The sequence below is a fragment of the Schistocerca piceifrons genome, chromosome 1 (genome assembly GCF_021461385.2).
Source record: "Schistocerca piceifrons isolate TAMUIC-IGC-003096 chromosome 1, iqSchPice1.1, whole genome shotgun sequence".
NCBI lineage: Eukaryota > Metazoa > Arthropoda > Insecta > Orthoptera > Acrididae > Schistocerca > Schistocerca piceifrons.
The window spans coordinates 496,450,018-496,473,572 of NC_060138.1; the positions used below are offsets into that span (position 1 = coordinate 496,450,018).

General features: G+C 41.1%; 1 protein-coding gene across 3 annotated transcripts in view; it reads left to right on the forward strand.

The window, feature by feature from the left end:
• The window catches only part of LOC124795984 (neurofibromin), a 489,110-nt gene that overhangs the window by 436,495 nt on the left and 29,060 nt on the right, over positions 1 to 23,555 (forward strand). For all 3 annotated transcript variants that reach the window (XM_047260068.1, XM_047260083.1, XM_047260076.1), the window contains 3 exons: positions 3,344 to 3,546; positions 17,352 to 17,538; positions 17,632 to 17,818. In XM_047260068.1, coding sequence (XP_047116024.1) covers positions 3,344 to 3,546; positions 17,352 to 17,538; positions 17,632 to 17,818 — 577 coding nt within the window. The remainder of the gene's footprint in view (positions 1 to 3,343; positions 3,547 to 17,351; positions 17,539 to 17,631; positions 17,819 to 23,555) is intronic.

Below are 23,555 nucleotides of genomic sequence, written 5' to 3' on the forward strand. Positions count from 1 at the left end.
TGGCTTGCTATTTTTTGTTCTGTGGTTCTTTGTTTCAATAAAACCAGTACAGTTTAATCATTCATTCGTAACTTTTCTCCATTTTTGTGACTCCGTTGTTACCAGTACCCTCACTAAATTCAGTTTTTCTCAAGTTGATAATTCATATGTACCAACAACCAATTCAGATGTCTTTATTGTATTCCTCTAGTCTTTATCTGTCTTCTTAATGCTGTCTCTCCTTTCATTCATTTGCAATTCTTATTTTATGACTGTAAAACACATAACCTTTTTTTTTTTTTTCAGAACATTTCTGTACACCTCATCTGTAACAATCTTTAGCCGTTTATTATAGCCTCAACCTCATTGTCTTTGCACCACTTTACTTGTTACTGTATTGAATGCAACAATACAGTGTGTAAAATTACCTTATTCTGCTTTCTTTCCCATGATTATATTGATTACAAGGAGTAATCACTGATTGGTTATAAATACCTGTTGATAATGTCGATTACATCAAACACGCTGAGTGGCTTCAGCTCTGCTTTGAATATTCAACTTCCATATTCTCACTCATGTGTTGTTGTTTGCTGCTGGAAGGCAATGGGCTATGTTGAGTTTGAAGTCCAGATAGTGAGTTCAATTCTTGATACCAGAGATTATTAGACATATGAAATGCCCATTCTATAATAGAGTTGGCAAAAGAATATACCTGAGGAGTGGCAGCAATGTTGCCAGCTTTTAAGTGTGAAGTGCAGATGGCTGCAGATGAGAACAATAGTCATCTTCATAGAAGCAACACCACTGAAGGGTTGCCATAGAGATGTATACAAAATCAAGTTATGTGACTGGCTGAGGTAGAAGTATGATGCAGCCCCACCATCCCCATTGGAATTGTCAGTGATCTTCTTTAACAAACTCTACTGTTGCTGTGTCTACAAGAAAAAGGCACTCCACACAGTGGCCACTGCACCTCGCACAGCAAGAGGAATTGTACAGTGGGAAGCAGCACCAACTTTTTCATACAGTTCTGGTATCATTACCTGTATTTTGCACTTCTATGACAGCAGAACTAATGGACTTCTTTTCTCCATTTTAGAGGTTAATGTTGATGTAGACAAGTCCTGTGGAGGAGCAAGGACACACTCTTCACTTGTTTTAAAAATTGCAAACTAATCTGGTACACAGAAAAGAAGCCATAGTGGCTATTGCTGGCCTGCCACACACATCATGTTTCTTAGCTAACTGCAGCAGCAACCAGAAACAAGTGATTGCCAGCACATGTCATCCTACTTATGCTGATTTTCTATTCTACCAGCAGCACCAGTGCAAAGAATGTTCTTATTGTGGACAAACTACACATATCATTACCACTCTACTTTTTTACACGCTGATCTTTTCACAAGTTTCAGCTACTAGCAGTTAAATACTCGAAAAATACCTTTTTTTTCAATATTATTTTTAGAAGATGCTAGGTATTTGCAAATCTTCGTCTCTATTTCACTGGTAGAGTGTATTAACATGCACCGCTGTAACTTGTTTACTCAGAAGGATACATTACATTTGAAGATCGTGATGTAAAGAAAGAAACAAACAAATGTCAAAATTTGACCCTCTGAGAATAATATTCTTTCCATTAGTGTTTCTTCATTTTATAATGTGGCAATAAGTGTAGCAGTCATCAAATATTAATTTTTAGTTGTAGCAGATGTACCTCCTCTGTGAACCATACTCCTTGCCATGGTACGGTGCCTCGCGTGCCTTAATGAAACACATGACCATACCACAGGTTCAGCCATGGCAATGGGCTATCTGTGAGAGCCCAGACAAATGTGTGCTTCTTGAAGAGGGACAGCAGCCTTTTCAGTAGTTGCAGGGGCAACAGTCTGGCCAACAAGGCCTTGCTATGCTGTTACTGTGAATGGCTGAAAGCACAATTTTTCCTGAGAGCATGCAGCTCTACTGTATGGTAAAGGCATCCTCTTAGATAAAATACTCTGAAGGTAAAATAGTCCCCTATTTGAATCTCCCAGTGCAAATCATTAAAATGAGTTGGAATGATGGCCAAAGTATGCAAGTGTGCTGGTTGTGTAATTCATTTTCCTGTATATCCCTCTTGTCTGTCTTGCCTTTTGGTTCCTCTTTGTTGCAGGAATGAATTAATAGCAATGGATGAGGAAGTGAGATTAGTGAGTTGTAACTCTGAATTGTTTTATGAAATGTACTTGAGAAGTGTACTTGTATGGTTCAAGTGTAAGGCAGGTGTCCAGATTCAAGTCACAGTCTAGCACACAGGTTTCCACCAAGGGAGAATATTTCACTTCAGTGAGAACAGTGGACCTGTGGTCATCATTCTCTATAATATTTCCTTTGCTAGGGACCCTATCCTTAGTTGGCAATCAGAAAAGAAACAGAGTTGTCAGTGGGTGTAGGTTAGTCTGTATTGTATTTGAGTGGCTCACTTAGAAGAGTGATCCCATAAAAAGTGGCTCTTCTTATCTGAGGTTTGGTCCAACACTGTTCAGTGCAGCAATACTTCATAAAATTTTAAACATTTAATTTAAGTTAATATGGTTGGTTGGTTGGTTTGGGGAAGGAGACCAGACAGCGAGGTCATCGGTCTCATCGGATTAGGGAAGGACGGGGAAGGAAGTCGGCCGTGCTCTTTGAAAGGAACCATCCCGGCATTTGCCTGGAGCGATTAAGGGAAATCACGGAAAACCTCAATCAGGATGGCTGGACGCGGGATTGAACCGTCGTCCTCCCGAATGCGAGTCCAGTGTCTAACCACTGAGCCACCTCGTTTGGTTTAAGTTAATATGAATGTTGCTAAATGCAATCCATTCTGAACTAGCACGATATTTTTCAATGCTATGCACATTGTTCGTCCAGTAATCAAATTTTGTTTATTACAGATATTTAGTGCCTCTCTTCCACTGCAAAAATAATAGATGAAACAAACTAGTTGTGTATTTTTCTTGAGTGGTAAACTGAACTGTATCAGGAGTGGCTGAAAAACTTACAGAATTCCAAGGCCTCCTTGGATTTGATCTGTTCTGACTTCAGAAGTGGCATATAATGTTTGTAGTTTGCATAGAATTTGTACTGAATTGTGTGTGTATTATTTTCTGTATGTCATTCATTTGTATGAATGTTACCATCTTTAGTTGAAAGTTGCATGTGACGCATGTCGTACAATGCACTTTATGTTCCTATCATAAGATGATGCACAATACAGAAATTCTTGTTTTGTAAGCTATGTTATCAGTAATACTAGCATGATTTTAGGGCTGTACTTGCATTAATATGTACATGTTGTACCATTTTATAATAAATATAGTTCCATTTTTTATGTTCTCTCCAGAATCGCAGTGCACGGGTATCTGTTTCCAATGAAAACAATATTCTGTTGGACCCAGAGGTACTCACTGATTTCTCCACACAGGCTCTGGTCCTAACAGTATTAGCCACTTTGGTCAAATATACCACAGATGAAAATGAGACCCGTATATTGTACCAGTACTTGGCAGAAGCTTCTGTTGTATTTCCAAGAGTCTTCCCAGTTATGTAAGTACCTGGAGATAATTATACTTGTGTTTTTCTAAGGTAAATAACAGACACCCCCCCAACCGTGTGCGCACACATGCTGTCACCCGCGCCACACACACACACACACACACACACACACACACACACACACACACACAATCAGTCCAGTGTGGGGTGTCTTTTTTCATGTACAACAGCGGTTCAGAAAGTAGCCACCATTCTAGCATGGCAATAGTATTTGTGTGCAGAATGCCACCTTGTCACATCGGTCTGTTCTATGATTCAGAAAACAACCAGCTATGAAATTATAAACACCATTCTCATGCATTCAAAATTATTAATGGAAAATCTCATATAAAGATGTGAAACAAATACTAACAAATAGATAGAGGGGCTGGCCAGTACTTACCTCAGCTCAGTACAGCCGATAGATACACAAAAAACAGAACCGAAAATTTATGTTCCTAGCTTTCGGAACAAATGTTCCTTCATCAGGGAGGAGAGAGGGGAAAGTGGATTCAGTTACTCACAACCCAGGTTATGAAGCAACAGGGAAAGGAAAACAAGGAGGGTAGCAAGGATGGAGGCATGGTTGTCAGAGGGAAGCCAAAGATATTCTACTGTAAGTACTGTGCCAGCTCCAAACCAATACAGAAGTAAAGAGGTATATAGTATAAAGATAAAGATAAACACAACTATTTAGGATGAAATGATGCGTGAATGGCTAAAGAGGAAAGGGAAAGAGGAGAAGACTGAAGAGTAAATGGGAGTGAGGTTGTTTAACGTAGGTTCAGTCCAGGGGGATGGCGGGATGAAAGGATGTGTTGGAGTGCATGTTCCCATCTCTGCAGTTCAGAGGGACTGGTGTTGGGTGGGAGAAGCCAAATGGCACATACGGTGTAGCAGGTTCCTAGGTCCCTAGAATTATGCTGGAGGGCATGCTCCGCTACTGGGTATTGGACATCTCCTAGGCGGACAGTTCGTCTGTGTCCGTTCATGCGCTCAGCCAGTTGTTGTCATACCGATGTAAAAGGCTGTGCAGTCAGGCATGTCAGCTGATAAATGACATGTGTAGTTTTACACGTGGCCCTGCCTTGAATTGCGTATGTTTTACCAGTAGCGGGGCTGGAGTAGGTGGTTGTGGGGGGATGCATGGGGCAGGTTTTGCAGCGGGGTCGGTTACAGGGGTAGGAACCGCTGGGTAGAGAAGGTAGTCTGGGAATATTGTAGGGTTTAACAAGAATGTTACGGAGGTTGGGGGGCCGACGAAAGGCAACTCTGGGTGGTGTGGGGAGAATTTTGTCAAGGGATGATCTCATTTCAGGGGTTGACTTGAGAAAGTCATATCCCTGGGGGAGTAATTTGTTGATGTATTCGAGGCCAGAATAATATTGGGTGACAAGGGGGATGCTTCTGTATGGTCTGGGGGTAGGAACATTGTTGTTGGACGGGGAGGAATGTATTGCTCGGGAGATCTGTTTGTGGACAAGGTCTACAGGATAGTTGCGGGAGAGGAAAGCACTGGTTAGGTTATTGGTGTAATTGTTGAGGGATTCGTCACTGGAGCAGATACGTTTGCCACGAATACCTAGGCTGCAGGGAAGGGAGTGTTTGATGTGGAATGGATGGCAGCTATCAAAGTGAAGGTACTGTTGTTTGTTTGTGGGTTTGATATGGACAGAGGTGTGGATGTGAGCTTCAACAAGATGAAGGTCAACATCCAGGAAGGTGGCTTGGGTTTTGGAGAAGGACCAGGTGAAATTCAGATTTGAAAAGGAGTTAAGGTTATGGAGGAAATTAGGGAGTGTTTCTTCACCATGAGTCCAGACCACAAAGATGTCATCTATAAACCTCTACCAGGCCAGGGGAAGCAGCTGTTGGGTCTTCAGTAAAGCCTCCTCCATGTGGCCCATGAAGAGGTTGGCATAGGACAGAGCCATCCTGGTTCCCACGGCCGTTCCCCTGATTTGTTTGTAGGTCTGGCCTTCAAAAGTGAAGTAATTATGGGTGAGGATGAAGTTGGTAAGTGTGATAAGGAACGAGGTTTTTGGAAAATCTTCGGGTGGGTGTTGGGAGAGGTAGTGCTCAAGGGGATGTTTGTGTAAAGGGATGTAGCATCTATGGTGACAAGAAAGGTTTCAGGTGGGAGAGGAGTGGGAATGGATTTGAGGCGTTCTAGGAAGTGGTTTGTGTCTTTGATGTAGGATGGGAGTCTGTGGGTGATAGGTTGGAGGTGTTGGTCTACCAGAGCTGAGATACGTTCTGTTGGGGCTTTGAAGCCTGCCACAATGGGACGGCCAGGATGGTTCTCTTTGTGGATTTTGGGTAATAGGTAGAAGGTAGGGGTATGTGGCTCAGGTGGAGTGAGTAAGTCTATGGAAGCCGTTGTGATGCCTTGTGAGGGACCTTGGATTTTTAGGATTTTCTGCAGCTCAGTCTGGATGGAGGGAATGGGATCCTGGGTAACAGCTTTGTAGGTTGAGGTGTCGAAGAGTTGACGCAGTCCTTCTGCTACATACTCCACACGGTCAAGTACCACAGTTGTGGAGCCTTTATCTGCCGGGAGGATGGCAATAGAGCGGTCTGTTTTCAGCTCCTTAATGGCACGGGATTCAGCTGGGGTGATGTTGGGTGTTGTTGGGATGTTCTTCAAGAACAACATCAACAAAGGAGGTGGCTTACAAAACACTTGTTCGACCTATACTGGAGTATTGCTCATCAGTGTGGGATCCGTACCAGATCGGGTTGACGGAGGAGATAGAGAAGATCCAAAGAAGAGCGGCGCGTTTCGTCACAGGGTTATTTGGTAACCGTGATAGTGTTACGGAGATGTTTAACAAACTCAAGTGGCAGACTCTGCAAGAGAGGCGCTCAGCATTGCGGTGTAGCTTGCTCGCCAGGTTTCGAGAGGGTGCGTTTCTGGATGAGGTATCGAATATATTGCTTCCCCCTACTTATACCTCCCAAGGAGATCACGAATGTAAAATTAGAGAGATTAGAGCGCGCACGGAGGCATTCAGACAGTCGTTCTTCCTGCGAACCATATGCGACTGGAACAGGAAAGGGAGGTAATGACAGTGGCACGTAAAGTGCCCTCCGCCACACACCATTGGGTGGCTTGCGGAGTATAAATGTAGATGTAGATGTAGAAGAATGTCTGGGAGGCAACACTGGATGTGAGGAATTCCTGAAATGTCTGCAAGGGATGGTTTTGGGGGAGGGGAGGAGGATCCCTTTGAGAAGGTGGTCGGAACTGTTCTAGACAGGGTTCACCGCTGGGTCTAGAATTTGGGGGCTGTGTTTGGGTAGTGAAGTGATATTTCCAGTTGAGGTTCTGGGTGTATGAGAGGAGATCTTTAACCAGGGCAGTGTGGTTGAATTTAGGCATGGGGCTAAAGGTTAAGCCTTTTGATAGAACAGATGTCTCTGGAGGAGAGAGGGATCTGGATGAGAGGTTTAGAACTGAATTGGGACTGGTGATACATGGCATTTGACTGTGGTTATAGTTGAGATTTGGTCTGTGTGGGGTATGTGCTGGGATGGGGAGATTGAGTAGGGTGGCTAGGCTAGGTTTGTTGGCTATGAGGGGGGTTTGTTGAAGGATCTGTGTTTGTGAGGGATAGGGAGAGGGACCCCACTTCCTAGGTGTTGCACTAGCACTGTGGATAGTTTTTTCAGGTGGTGTGTGGCATGGAACTCGAGTTTGCAGCTGGCTTCTAGGATGATGTTCCTGAGTGTGTTCTCCAAGCAAGGGTTTGAGAGGTGGAGGACTTTGAAGAGAGATAGGAGCTGTTCGGAGTGGTGGTTACATGAAGTAGTGTAGAGATGCAGGACAAGTTGGGTAAGGGCTAAGGATTGAAGGTTCAACCTACAAAGCTGTTACCCAGGATCCCATTCCCTCCATCCGGACTGAGCTGCAGAAAATCCTAAAAATCCAAGGTCCCTCACAAGGCGTCACAACGGCTTCCATAGACTTACTCACTCCACCTGAGCCACATACCCCTACCTTCTACCTATTACCCAAAATCCACAAAGAGAACCATCCTGGCCGTCCCATTGTGGCAGGCTTCAAAGCCCCAACAGAACGTATCTCAGCTCTGGTAGACCAACACCTCCAACCTATCACCCACAGACTCCCATCCTACATCAAAGACACAAACCACTTCCTAGAATGCCTCAAATCCATTCCCACCCCTCTCCCACCTGAAACCTTTCTTGTCACCATAGATGCTACATCCCTTTACACAAACATCCCACATACCCATGGCCTCTCTGCCCTTGACCACTACCTCTCCCAACACCCACCCGAAGATCTTCCAAAAACCTCGTTCCTTATCACACTTACCAACTTCATCCTCACCCATAATTACTTCACTTTTGAAGGCCAGACCTACAAACAAATCAGGGGAACGGCCGTGGGAACCAGGATGGCTCCGTCCTATGCCAACCTCTTCATGGGCCGCATGGAGGAGGCTTTACTGAAGACCCAACAGCTGCTTCCCCTGGCCTGGTAGAGGTTTATAGATGACATCTTTGTGGTCTGGACTCATGGTGAAGAAACACTCCCTAATTTCCTCCATAACCTCAACTCCTTTTCGAATCTGAATTTCACCTGGTCCTTCTCCAAAACCCAAGCCACCTTCCTGGATGTTGACCTTCATCTTGTTGAAGCTCACATCCACACCTCTGTCCATATCAAACCCACAAACAAACAACAGTACCTTCACTTTGATAGCTGCCATCCATTCCACATCAAACACTCCCTTCCCTGCAGCCTAGGTATTCGTGGCAAACGTATCTGCTCCAGTGACGAATCCCTCAACAATTACACCAATAACCTAACCAGTGCTTTCCTCTCCCGCAACTATCCTGTAGACCTTGTCCACAAACAGATCTCCCGAGCAATACATTCCTCCCCGTCCAACAACAATGTTCCTACCCCCAGACCATACAGAAGCATCCCCCTTGTCACCCAATATTATTCTGGCCTCGAATACATCAACAAATTACTCCCCCAGGGATATGACTTTCTCAAGTCAACCCCTGAAATGAGATCATCCCTTGACAAAATTCTCCCCACACCACCCAGAGTTGCCTTTCGTCGGCCCCCCAACCTCCGTAACATTCTTGTTAAACCCTACAATATTCCCAGACTACCTTCTCTACCCAGCGGTTCCTACCCCTGTAACCGACCCCGCTGCAAAACCTGCCCCATGCATCCCCCCACAACCACCTACTCCAGCCCCGCTACTGGTAAAACATACGCAATTCAAGGCAGGGCCACGTGTAAAACTACACATGTCATTTATCAGCTGACATGCCTGACTGCACAGCCTTTTACATCGGTATGACAACAACTGGCTGAGCGCATGAACGGACACAGACGAACTGTCCGCCTAGGAGATGTCCAATACCCAGTAGCGGAGCATGCCCTCCAGCATAATTCTAGGGACCTAGGAACCTGCTACACCGTATGTGCCATTTGGCTTCTCCCACCCAACACCAGTCCCTCTGAACTGCAGAGATGGGAACATGCACTCCAACACATCCTTTCATCCCGCCATCCCCCTGGACTGAACCTACGTTAAACAACCTCACTCCCATTTACTCTTCAGTCTTCTCCTCTTTCCCTTTCCTCTTTAGCCATTCACGCATCATTTCATCCTAAATAGTTGTGTTTATCTTTATCTTTATACTATATACCTCTTTACTTCTGTATTGGTTTGGAGCTGGCACAGTACTTACAGTAGAATATCTTTGGCTTCCCTCTGACAACCATGCCTCCATCCTTGCTACCCTCCTTGTTTTCCTTTCCCTGTTGCTTCATAACCTGGGTTGTGAGTAACTGAATCCACTTTCCCTTCTTCCCTTTCTTTCCCCTCTCTCCTCCCTGATGAAGGAACATTTGTTCCGAAAGCTAGGAACATAAATTTTCGGTTCTGTTTTTTGTGTATCTATCGGCTGTACTGAGCTGAGGTAAGTACTGGCCAGCCCCTCTATCTCTTTGTTAGTATTCTCATGCATTCGCTTGTTATAACCTCAAAACACAGTAAATGAAGCAGACAAAAAGGAATACAAACTTCTCAAAAATGAGATCGACAGGAAGTGCAAATTGGCTAAGCAGGGATGGCTAAAGGACAAATGCAAGGATGTAGAAGCTTATCTCACTAGGGGTAAATTAGATACTGCCTACAGGAAAATTAACGAGACCTTTGGAGAAAAGAGAACCACTTGTATGAATATCAAGAGCGCAGATGAAAACCCAGAATGCAGAACTACTGACAGCCTTGGGAGAGCCAGTCCTGACAAAACTCTACCATCTGGTGAGCAAGATGTATGAAACAGGCGAAATACCCTCAGACTTCAAGAAGAATATAATAATTCCTATGCCAAAGAAAGCAGGTGCTGACAGATGTGAACATTACCGAACTATCAGTTTAATAAGTCACGGCTGTAAAATACTAATGCGAATTCTTTACAGACAAATAGAAAAACTGGTAGAAGCCGACCTTGGAGAAGATCAGTTTGGATTCCATAGAAATATTGGAGCACGTGACGCAATACTGATCGTATGACTTATCTTAGAAAATATATTAAGGAAAGACAAACCTATGTTTCTAGCATTTGTAGACTTAGAGAAATCTTTTGACAATGTTGACTGGAATACTCTCTTTCTAATTCTGAAGGTGGCAGGTATCATATACAAAGAGGAGAACGCTATATACAATTTGTACAGAAACCAGATAGCAGTTATAAGAGTCTGGGGATGAAAGGGAAGCAGTGGTTGGGAAGGGAGTGAGACAGGGTTGTAGCCTCTCCCCGATGTTATTCAATCTGTATATTGAGCAAGCAGTAAAGGAAACAAAAGGAAAATTCGGAGTAGCTATTAAAATCTATGGGGAAGAAATAAAAACTTTGAGGTTTGCCGATGATATTGTAATTCTGTCAGAGGCAGCAAAGGACCTGGAAGAGCAGCTGAACAGAATGGACAGTGTCTTGAAAGGAGGATATAAGATGAACATCAACAAAAGCAAAACAAGGATAATGGAATGTAGTCGAATTAAGTCGGGTGATGGTGAGGGAATTAGATTAGGAAATGAGACACTTAAAGTAGTAAAGGAGTTTTGCTATTTGGGGAGCAAAATAACTGATGATGGTCAAAGTAGAGAGGATATAAAATGTAGACTGCCAATGGCAAGGAAAGCATTTCTGAAGAAAAGAAATTTGTTAACATCGAGTATAGATTTAAGTGTCAGGAAGTCATTTCTGAAAGTATTTGTACGGAGTGTAGCCACATATGGAAGTGGAACATGCACGATAAATAGTTTGGACAAGAAGAGAATAGAAGCTTTCGAAATGTGGTGCTACAGAAGAATGCTGAAGATTAGATGGGTAGATCACATAACTAATGAGGAAGTATTGAACAGAATTGGGGAGGAAAGGAGTTTGTGGCACAACTTGACCAGAAGAAGGGATCAGTGGGTAGGACATGTTCTGAGGCATCAAGGGATCACCAATTTAGTATTGGAGGGCAGCGTGGAGGGTAAAAATCGTAGAGGGAGCCCAAGAGATGAATACACTAAGCAGATTCATAAGAATGTAGGTTGCAGTAGGTACTGGGAGATGAAGAAGCTTGCACAGGATAGAGTAGCATGGAGAGCTGCATCAAACTAGTCTCAGGACTTAAGACCACAATAACAACAACAACCTCAAAACATGGGTGCTCTAATAAAAAATCCTGTAAATGTGAAGTGAAAGCTGTAACAAGATTTCTTTCGGTGAAGTATATTTCAGCAGCAGACATTCATCATCAGTTGTGCGCTGTATATGGCCCATGATGAAGAGAGGAGTGGTAGGTATTTTGTTGTGAGTAACTGTCTTGTGAAGAAAATTGATGTGGCAATTCATGAAAACTGAAGATTCACCATCTCTGAACTTCTGGACAATTCCACAAATTTTCTCCTACTGTTTTGTACTAGATTGTCATTGATAATTTAGGCTACCAAAAGTTCTGTGCTAGATGGGTAACAAAATTTCTCACAGAGGTCCAAAAATCCAAACGAATAGGCTCTGCCTCAGAGTTCCCTTCACTTTATGATGCGGAAGGAGGAGGTTTTTTGGAGAGAATTGTGACTGGTGACACAATTTGGTTGGCAAACATAAAGGCTGAAATGAAACAGCAGTCGATCTCTGGGGCCATACCAGTTCTCCGCGCAAGCAAAAGAAAGCCAACCATTTTCATTGAGGAAGGTTACGGCTACAGTTTTTTGGGGTGCTGTGGGAGTTTTGCTGGTGCATTTATGGAGTGTGGAATGACAATCACTTCTTATGTCTACCACGAAGCTTTGAAGAAACTTTTTTAAGCGACCCATTCAAATTAACATCACAGTATGTTGACATCTGGTGTTATGTTTTTGCAAGGTTCATTCTCACAGTGTCGGATAAAGTCTAGAGATTTTGATCCAGTTCAATAGAGACATTTTGGATCTTCCCCCATACAGCCCAGACTTGATGCCAAGTGATTTTCATCTCTTCACTCACATGGAGAAGTGGCTTGCATCACAGCACTTTGGTGATGATGATGAACTTCAAAATGCTGTAAAAGATTGGCATTGTGCTCAGGAGGCAGAATTTTATGAAGAAGGAATATGTAACCTGGTAATATGCTAAGGCAAATGCTTAAATTTAAATGGTGACAATATTGAAAAACAGCAAAAACTGTAGTTTCAAGATATATGTAATTTTTTTCCATGCAAAATTTTTATTTGCAGCAAACCAGAGGCTAGTTTCTGAATCGCTCTCATAAATACCAGACAGATCTGTTAAACAGTTGTGTAAGGACATACAAAATATATAGTAGCTGATAACAGGTCATAACAACATTTCACGATAACAGGCAGTGAATGCTGTTCTTTCAGGTTATTCATTCTGATGTGATTTTTACACTAATTTATTCTGACATTGTTTTGTAACATAATCTTCTGGTTTATAAGAAGTCTTACGTAAGGTAAAGATTAAGCAATATGCAAACATTGCACTATTGCCTGACAGCCCATGGGTTGGTACAGAAGTTTCCCAAATGCTTAGCTGCATACGCAGTTAAACACTGTCTTTAAGAAAATTCATGATTGCTCTTTAAATTTTTGTTTTTTCTCACAAGATGATAGTGTGATACTAGAGGGAAATTAATGTTTCAATTTTCTTAGCATCTTGCATAAAGTGACCTAGACACTTGAGTAGTTTTTGTATTACATAAATACTTATACAAGACACTCGCGTAAACAGTCAATATGTAGCCATAGCCATAAATGCAATAGCAGGAAACCGTGTGGCATCAGACTTGGGAACGCTAACAGTCATGTGCACTAGTTGCTCAGTAAAACTTTTTACCACAGTACACTTCATTACATGACTGCGCACACAAATTACTACTCAAATAAATATGATTAATTGTATTTTGGTTGCATAATGGAGGAAATGCTGATACAGCTGTTACCCATCATACTTTCAGCTGACTGTTGGAGAGACCTTAGCATCACCCATAAAACAGTTTCATGACCAAGTACCAGTATTTGTATGCACTTAAGGACATAAACCATCATGACATGAAAACCACTACGACTGCACTGTTAGTATAAGTAATTAATATTCAGAAGTTAATTATACACCTAACCTGCATTGAGCTGAAGGTTCATTGCACACTGTGGTGGCTGGTGTTTTAATCAGAAACTTGCTACACATTTATTTATAAATTGTTACATTGTGCAAATGTAGGCAAAATTCCACTTTATCATAATGATATGATAATAATGAACATAGTGAATGAAATTTTTATGACCTTTCTTGAGAAGGAAGGGAGACGAAAATTTAATAGTCATGGGTGACTGGAATTCGAGTGTAGGAAAATGGAGAGAAGGAAACGTAGTCGGTGAATATGGATTGGGGCTAAAAAATGAAAGAGGAAGCCGCCTGGTAGAATTTTGCACAGAGCACAACAATCATAGCTAACTCTTGGTTTAAGAATCATGAAAGAAGGTTGTATACATGGAAGAACCCTGGAGATACTAAAAGGTATCAGATAGATTATATAATGGTAAGACAGAGATTTAGGAACCAGATTTAAATTGTAAGACATTTCCAGGGGCAGATGTGGACTCTGACCACAATCTATTGGTTATGACCTGTAGATTAAAACTGAAGAAACTGCAAAAGGGTGGGAATTTAAGGAGATGGGACCTGGATAAACTGAAAGAACCAGAGGTTGTACAGACTTTCAGGGAGAGCATAAGGGAGCAATTGACAGGAATGGGGGAAAGAAATACAGTAGAAGAAGAATGGGTAGCTTTGAGGGATGAAGTAGTGAAGGCAGCAGAGGATCAAGTGGGTAAAAAGATGAGGGCTAGTAGAAATCCTTGGGTAACAGAAGAAATATTGAATTTAATTGATGAAAGGAGAAAATATAAAAATGCAGTGAATGAAGCAGGCAAAAAGGAATGCAAACGTCTCAAAAATGAGATCGACAGGAAGTGCAAAATGGCTAAGCAGGGATGGCTAGAGGACAAACGCAAGGATGTAGAGGCTTATCTCACTAGGGGTAAGATAGATACTGCCTACAGGAAAATTAAAGAGACCTTTGGAGATAAGAGAACCACTTGTATGAACATCAAGAGCTCAGATGGAAACCCAGTTCTAAGCAAAGAAGGGAAAGCAGAAAGGTGGAAGGAGTATATAGAGGGTCTATACAAGGGCGATGTGCTTGAGGACAATATTATGGAAATGGAAGAGGATGTAGATGAAGATGAAATGGGAGATATGATACTGCGTGAAGAGTTTGACAGAGCACTGAAAGACCTGAGTCGAAACAAGGCCCCCGGAGTAGACAACATTCCATTGGAACTACTGACGGCCTTGGGAGAGCCAGTCCTGACAAAATTCTACCATCTGGTGACAAAGATGTATGAGACAGGCGAAATACCCTCAGACTTCAAGAAGAATATAATAATTCCAATCCCAAAGAAAGCAGGTGTTGACAGATGTGAAAATTACCGAACTATCAGTTTAATAAGTCACAGCTGCAAAATACTAACACGAATTCTTTACAGACGAATGGAAAAACTAGTAGAAGTCAGCCTCAGGGAGATCAGTTTGGATTCCATAGAAACACTGGAACACGTGAGGCAATACTGACCTTACGACTTATCTTAGAAGAAAGATTAAGGAAAGGCAAACCTACGTTTCTAGCATTTGTAGACTTAGAGAAAGCTTTTGACAATGTTGACTGGAATACTCTCTTTCAAATTCTAAAGGTGGCAGGGGTAAAATACAGGGAGCGAAAGGCTATTTACAATTTGTACAGAAACCAGATGGCAGTTATAAGAGTCGAGGGACATGAAAGGGAAGCAGTGGTTGGGAAGGGAGTAAGACAGGGTTGTAGCCTCTCCCCGATGTTGTTCAATCTGTATATTGAGCAAGCAGTAAAGGAAACAAAAGAAAAATTCGGAGTTGGTATTAAAATCCATGGAGAAGAAATAAAAACTTTGAGGTTCGCCGATGACATTGTAATTCTGTCAGAGACAGCAAAGGACTTGGAAGAGCAGTTGAATGGAATGGACAGTGTCTTGAAAGAAGGATAGAAGATGAACATCAACAAAAGCAAAACGAGGATAATGGAATGTAGTCGAATTAAGTCGGGTGATGCTGAGGGAATTAGATTAGGAAATGAGACACTTAAAGTAGTAAAGGAGTTTTGCTATTTGGGGAGCAAAATAACTGATGATGGTCGAAGTAGAGAGGATATAAAATGTAGACTGGCAATGGCAAGGAAAGCTTTTCTGAAGAAGAGAAATTTGTTAACATCGAGTATTGATTTAAGTGTCAGGAAGTCATTTCTGAAAGTATTTGTATGGAGTGTAGCCATGTATGGAAGTGAAACATGGACGATAAATAGTTTGGACAAGAAGAGAATAGAAGCAATCGAAATGTGGTGCTACAGAAGAATGCTGAAGATTAGATGGGTAGATCACATAACTAATGAGGAAGTATTGAATAGGATTGGGGAGAAGAGAAGTTTGTGGCACAACTTGACCAGAAGACGGGATCGGTTGGTAGGACATGTTCTGAGGCATCAAGCGATCACCAATTTAGTATTGGAGGGCAGCGTGGAGGGTAAAAATCGTAGAGGGAGACCAAGAGATGAATACACTAAGCAGATTCAGAAGGATGTAGATTGCAGTAGGTACTTGCACAGGATAGAGTAGCATGGAGAGCTGCATCAAACCAGTCTCAGGACTGAAGACCACAACAACAACAACAACAACATTCCTTGATATTTGATAAATGCTTGAATTTTGTCACATGCAGAAAGATGTACTGTTTCACTGATTTTAATCACCTCTGTGCCTGTGTTTTGTAATACAGAATTTGACACGTTACCTTTTGACATCAACTTCTTGGCATAATTGATAGCTGGATGATATTTTAGATGGAAAAAGCTAGATCTTTGGAATTATGATTCCTGATCACTCTTTGGCAATGGTATTAGAAATTGCTTTTCCACAATTTTACTCTGCTGTAGTGTGGCAGTTCTCTGTGTTCTATAACAACTAGCTTATTAGTTTTGAAAAACATCAGAGCCTTCTCAACCTGTAAATACAAAGAATAAATGTAAGCACTGAACTCAGTGGCTGCCTCATTAGTTATCCCCTTAAAAGAGCACTCTAGTCACTTTGGTGCACTGTAAATGGGATAGAGCTGATATCAGGCAGCCAGGGACCCTCCAACTATGTTTGTCTGTTTTCAAATGGTACAAGGCATCAAGTCCACCAATGCCCCACAGAGACATTTTAACCTGCACTGTGTGGAAGGTGTAGTTCAGTCCAGAGGTGGTTCTGTGATGTTTTGGTGGCATTTTTCTTATAATGCTAATTTCAGCATTCTCTGTGGCCAAGTGTAGCCCTTTCGTTCTACACCTTCATGATGAGTGTGCTATCAACACCTTTGTCTTCCAAAATGGCAACACATGTGTTCACATATGTTCCCAGTTTGACAAACACTTAGGCAATCTATTGTACCTCGACTGGCCTGCTGAATTACCTGATCTTAATCCCAAAGAAAATGTCTGGGCTTCATTGAACAGTGGGTGAAACATCCCTGGACTTAGGTAGCTCTAGGGGATCTAACCAACAATGAATGGCTTCAGATGGATATCACCAACTTGAAGAAACTTGTAGACTCTCTTCTTCACTGAACTGAGGCTATTATTAAGGTTGGACATGCTGCTATATGGCATCAGCATGTTGTCTTCTGAAGGTAACTCCTTATTGTCTGGTGTGCTTCCTTTTCCTGTCTTACTTGCATTCCCCAGAATATTTTACCATGGGACTGTACTGAATGACTTTATAGAACAAGGAGTAAAATTGTGGTACAGTATTGAGCACTGACTCTAATCTTCCACAGACAGGTTCTGAACTTGAAACAGTGGTCTGCAGACACCTGATTGTTCTGAAAACAAACTATGTCTGAAAAAGTGTTAACCTAATTTATATTTTCATTTACAATTTGTCAACGTATTGACATTATGCTGGAACACTTTAGGTAAACATAAAAATGCCGACCCTATAAAATGCCTTCATGTGTCTAAAGGTTTTTCACTGTATATATTGTACTGCCACTGTTAAAACTATGCAGCAAGCAACTGCAAGAACTACAAGATTTTACTGTCTTAACACACTGTATGCACTAGATGAAATATATGTTTTGCTTCTAATAATAGATATGTAAACCTGTGAAGCCAGTCATAATTTTTGTCATCTTTCCCTTTGCAGACATAGCCTTCTTGATGCAAAAATCAATAATGTCTTAGCTATCTGCCATGATCAGGTCATATTAAGTGCTGTACAGAGTATTATTCAAAACATGATTGCTTGTGAAGATACTAGTCAGCAACAACTGCATTATCTCCAGAGTTGTGGCTTTGGTGGTCTGTGGAGGTTTGCTGGACCTTTCACCAAGGTATGAAGGACAATTACTCGATATTTTTATTAATTGTATTTTGTGCATTGAACATAAATATTAATGCCAGTTCCGTTCTTTTATTCATAACAGAGCAACTGCACAGCTGAGAGTGCAGAGTTGTTTGTAAACTGCCTAGAAGCAATGGTTGAAACTTGCCTTCCTGTTGAGGAAGGTGAGGTTGATCTAGCACAGTATCCGTCGATGTTGAGTGTCTCCAGTAATATGAATCTGAGTTCATCGATGTCAAGCTTGACTTTAGGATCACCTACTGAAAAAGGTTAGTTAACAGTTTTCCCCCTGCCATAATTAATGATGACAAATATACATTTAGTACAGCAGTAGGATGTTTTACTCTGCATGGCACTTTTATCACTATTTAATAAATGTAAATAAATCAACACATATGGTGCAAAACATGTGATTTAAATTGTGAATTATAACCATCCAATCATAATGTGGATTCAAATCACGAGGAGTCTGTTAAAATAGTTTAATTTGAGTGTGTGACGAATGATAAAACTAATAGACAGAGCTAAGTATTGTATCAAATTTCACAACATTCAGACTTCAAAACTAGTACTCAGCGGCACTAATCAAGATTGAAATTCAAACACCTGCCATAATCCGAGTTTTGTTCTAGAAATGTTTTTGGTACGAGCTGTACTTCTCAACAAAATTTAACATCATTATTTTTCAGTTTTGTTTATCTATTGCTTTTAGTTACTCTCATTAATAATTATCTGTCAGTCATAATATTTGCATTTCCACAGAAAACTCATCACATTTGAGATAAGAAAAGCTGAAGTGAGCATGTAAGTTGATATTCTTTTGCAATAATGATCTGCAGTAATTCATTATCAGTTTTAATCTTTTGGTGAGACTCATATATGGGCAGTGTCACACTGGTTCTGTGCCTGCGAATTAGAAAAAGAAAGGAAAGCAGGAGGAAAGGCACAAGAAGTAGAAATTAAAAAGGTGATAGAAAATAATAATGAAAGCAAACCTTATACAGGTAGCAAATCTCTGTCAAAACTTAAACCAAATATTAGTTCTGAAGATTAAATGTCACAAATCATAGTTGGTATTCTGAAATAAATACTGACTGGCTCAGCTATAAATGGTAATGCTTCAGCACAGATTAAGAATCATATAGTCGTCTTTTTTGAGTTGATGGATATATGTCATTTTAGGCTTTGCCCAACGTTAGTAGTAAAATCAGGCTTTTTGCAGATGATGCATTTACCTATAATGAAGTACTACCTGAAAGAAGCTCCATAAATGTTCAGTCAATTCTTGATAAGATTTCAAAGTGGTGCAGAGATTGGCAACTTGCTTTAAATGCTCAGAAATATGAAGAAACATAGTATCCTATGACTATAATATCAATGAGTCGCAGTTGGAATCAACCAACTCATACAAATACCTGGGTGTATCACTTGGTAGGGTAATGAAATGGAGTGATCACATAGGTACAGTCGTGGGTAAAGCAGGCGGTAGACTTTGGTTTATTGGTAGATCACTGGGAAGTGCAATCAGTCTCCAAAAAAGATTGCTTACATATCACTTGTGTGACCGGTTCTAGAATATTGCTCAAGTGTGTATGATCGATACCAGGTAGGACTAACAGTGGATATTGAACATATACAGAGAAGAGCAGTAGAAATGGTTACAAGTTTGTTTAATCCGTGGGAGAGTGTCACAGACATACCGAAAGAACTGATCTGGAAGACTCTTAAAGACGGACGTAAACTATCCTGAGGAAGTCTACTCTCAGAATTTCAAGAACTGGCATTAAATGATTGCTCTAGGAATATATTACAACTCCTACGTATTGCTCACATGGGTATAGTGAGGATAAGATTAGAATAATTACAGCATGCACAGAACAGTCATTTTTACCCTCGCTCCATGTGCGAAATGAACAGGAAGAAACCCTAATAACTGGTACAACGGTATGTACCCTCTGCCATGCACCTCACAGTGGTTTTGCAGAGAGTAGATGTAAATGTAGATGACAATGATCTCTAATATTTTAAAAAACGAAATTTTCAAGCATATATTATTACATAACTAACAATAATCATTAGGAAAGTCACAGTAGTACATAATTAACAAACTCAGTATTGTCATAAGATGTGCTTAGACTAGGCCTTATAATTTACATGCCAATATATTTTTCAGTGAGATCTTGCAGTTTTTTTTCCATTTCTTGCTCCTGTTTAAATATGCGCTATCAGAAAAAAGGCACATTTTCTGACAATTTTTATCTGATTAATAAGCTGATGCACACTTTCAGTAAACTTTAAACCTTCTGGTTTAGTCTTTTGCATATAAGCATGTGTAACAAGGGACTGCTCCAATCTGACATGTCAAAATTTTAGCTGCTAAGACACACTGCAAGTATTTTTTGAAAGAACACTGAAAATTACCAAATTCAGGGTTTTCCAGGCACCTAGAGAACTATGCATCCCTACAGTAGCTACAAGCAGACAGCGTATGAGCAACATATCAGGTGCATAGCCTTGGTTAATGCAGCGCTGGTAAACAGCTAACATGGCACAATGTGATTGTAGTGTGTAAAACATATTCAATTTCTGTTGATAGTTTCTCTGACACAATTGTTCACAGTTACTATTCGCTTGAATTGCAACTCATTTATTATCCATAATAATTAGCAGCTGTTTGCAATATCACCAAGTGTTACCAGTGGAGTTAAAACTGAGTTAATTTTATTATCTTATTCATGGCTGTAATTTTCAGCAACTGTAGTATTATTTTTTCTGGATAAAATTCAGTCATGAGTTGCAAATAGATTGTATTATGATTTACCATTTTCAACAAATTAATTTGGCATTTTCAGAAGCCTACAACATAAGGATATTATAAAGTTCTAGACCTTGACCATATTTTTATGTGAAGTGTAAAAGGTATATTACAGAAACTTATTTACAAGGTTAACTCCATTGAATCCGCCTCTCCGATTTAGTGGTAAGATGGCCTAGTGTTTACCCTGTCAAAAAGGAGACACAGATCAAACATGAAAACAGGAGGAAGGTACACTTAACTGTGAAAACAAAGAAGCAAAATAGAAACAGTGAATGACCCAAGCTTAAGATGTGCAGTATCGAGTGAAGTTGAATAGGTACAGTGTCATGGTTATGTTGTGGTCACGGTGTTTGACTGCGAAGTGGGAGACCCATGTTCAAATCTCCCTCGTGTCCTATATATATGTATCTATGTTTGTAACAGCAGGGTGTAAGGAAGGGACATCCAGTTGAAGTACCATGTTATGACTCTTGCATTCCGTTTTGGAAGTTTTGACTCGTGAATTCCTTTGTTGTGGCATTGTTCACACCCATTTATTTGTTGTTATCATTTCTGTGAGAAGTCTATTCAGCATCAACATCTGCTCTCACTGTTCATCACATTTACGTACAATGATAATGAGATGGAAAGTTCATAATTTTGTGTTTGGGAAGGGCGAGGGAGCGTTGAACATGGATCTCCCATTTTGCACTCCTACACCATGACCACACAACCATGAAGCTATCACTCTTGTAAATCACTCCATGTTGCGCATCTTGAACTTGGATCATTCACTGTTTCTATTTTGTTTCTTTTTTCACAGATCAGTACACCTTCTTCCTATTTTTACATTTGATCTGTGTTCAGTTTGTGATGGGCTATCCACTGGACCATTTTACCACTAAATCTGAGGGGGGTGCAATAGGGAGTTTCGCTTGTTAGTATTGATTTAGCGGATGTTGATATCTTCTTCACAGAAGCATTGTGCCACAGCATGTCCAGAAATGTACATATTGTATGTGATTATTTTAAACACTGACTGAAAATTTATAGGAACAGAATCTGCTGTGCTAGCAGCAAGCAAAATGTATCAAAAATATAATCAAGGTACACTTGAAAAAGACGACACATAGTTCTAATATATTATGGGAATGAGCTAATTTTTACATTATGTAAGAGATGATGATGTGTAATCAAAACAGTGTCTTTTTTTTTTTAATGCAGGTTGATTATTCAACAAATCTTTTGAATTTAGGTGAGAAATTCTATATATTTCAAATTCTTCTACAAGGTTCATTTTGAAGCCCTTGTCCACTATATGTAAAATATTCATGTTAAGCAAGGTTTGAGGGGGACGTGTTTCTTTGTCTTCTGCAAAAGTTGACTTATATAAATTCTCGAAATCTTTGTTGAAAAAGTGTTCACGAAAGAGGGTGTTGAATGCCCTCCCTGTCTGTCCTATATAAAAACACAGACATATATTACATTGTATTTTATCCAGGTTTGAAAAAGAATTAATATAAGTCAACTTTTACAGAATGTCTCAAAACCGAGGACCAAACACTTCTGCCTCCACCCTTGCTTAGCATGGAAATTTTACATACAGGGTGGAGAAAAATTGTGTCATGAAATTTTTACCCAGGAAAGCTGATGCCAGCAGGAACCAAAATTAGTAATGTGTAGGTTGACAACACACCAGTTTTAAACTACGGAAACTTGGTGCCACACGCTCTGATTGACTGTGCGATTACCCCGTTGCTGATCGTCAGTTGACGGGCAGTGCTATGGTTGTCGGTTCACACATACAAATGTCCCTCGCCCTGTCACTGCCCCAATGTGATAAGAACACGTGTTGAATAGGTCTTGTTGTTTGTCTCCACCTCACGTCAAAGGCTTTCACACCTAAGCTTCGCTTCAGAACACGCACACACCACCTGTGATTTATTCATGCAATATGCACGGTGGCACAGTATTCATTTGAAGAGCGAGATAAGGTTTTTGTTTATGGACTAACCGATGGTAATGTGCATGAAGCTCGATGGTCGTATGAGGAACAGTACCCAGCAAGACGCCACCCACACCCACAAACATTTACAGCAATTCACTGGCGACTTGGTGAAACATGCCCGTTAGCGGGATATCGTGGTGATGCTGGAAGACCTCGAACATGATGGGCTGTTGCATTTGAAGAGACTGTTCTAAAGCATTTCAAGAAAGCACCTACAACAAGTACTCAAGCAGTTGGACACAACATGGGGACACTCATCGGTTAGCCTGGGAGGTTTTGAGGGATGATGGCCAGCATCCATTTAGTTTCAATCCTGTCCAAGACCTAAATCCTGTGGTGGACTATGAACACAAGTTAAAGTTTTGCCAGTGGTTTCTGTGACACGTTGCAGGAGATCCTGACTTCCCCACCATTGTGTTTTCTACCGACGAGTGCACCTTCCATCGGGAGGGCTTTTACAACACTCAAAACATTCATTACTGGGTAAGGGAAAATCCTCAAGCCACCTACATCCACAGACACCAGGAAGATTTTCATTCAACATTTGGGCAGGCATTGTGGGTGATCATATGAGTGGGCCAATCCATCTACCTCCTCGACTTACCGGGGAAAATTACCTGCACTTTTTGCAAGGAACTCTTCCCGCCCTGCTGGAAGATGTCCCCCTAGACATTGGCTTCGTTGCAGTATGATGCGGCGCCCACACATAACAGTCATGCTGCGCACAGATATTTAAATGAACTCTTCGATGGCCAAGTAATTGGCAGAGGTGCTCGTAGGACATGGCCCCCATATGATCACCAGACCTCACACCGGACTTTTTCCTGTGGGGATTCTTCAAGGTTCTAGTTCACTCACCTGGACGCGAACCACCTAGAAATGAAGAGGGATTAATGGATCACATTCAGCATGCTGCCAATCAGGGCAATGCCATGAATCCGTGAAAGAGTTCAGCAAAACGCCGTTCGACGTTACCGAGCTTGTGTCGCATCAGTGTGTCGCCAGTTTGAGCACCTGACTTAAGTAAACAATGGCCTAGCTACAAAAAAGACTGTTTTCAGGTCTGACAAAATTTGTAAAAGACTTTCTGCATGCGAACTAACAGCTGTTGACGGGTTTGTTCCCAGTTAGTCTTATCATGAAACTACAATGGATGTGTCAAGACCCTGGTGGATTTGCCTGCAGAGTGGAAGGCTGGCGA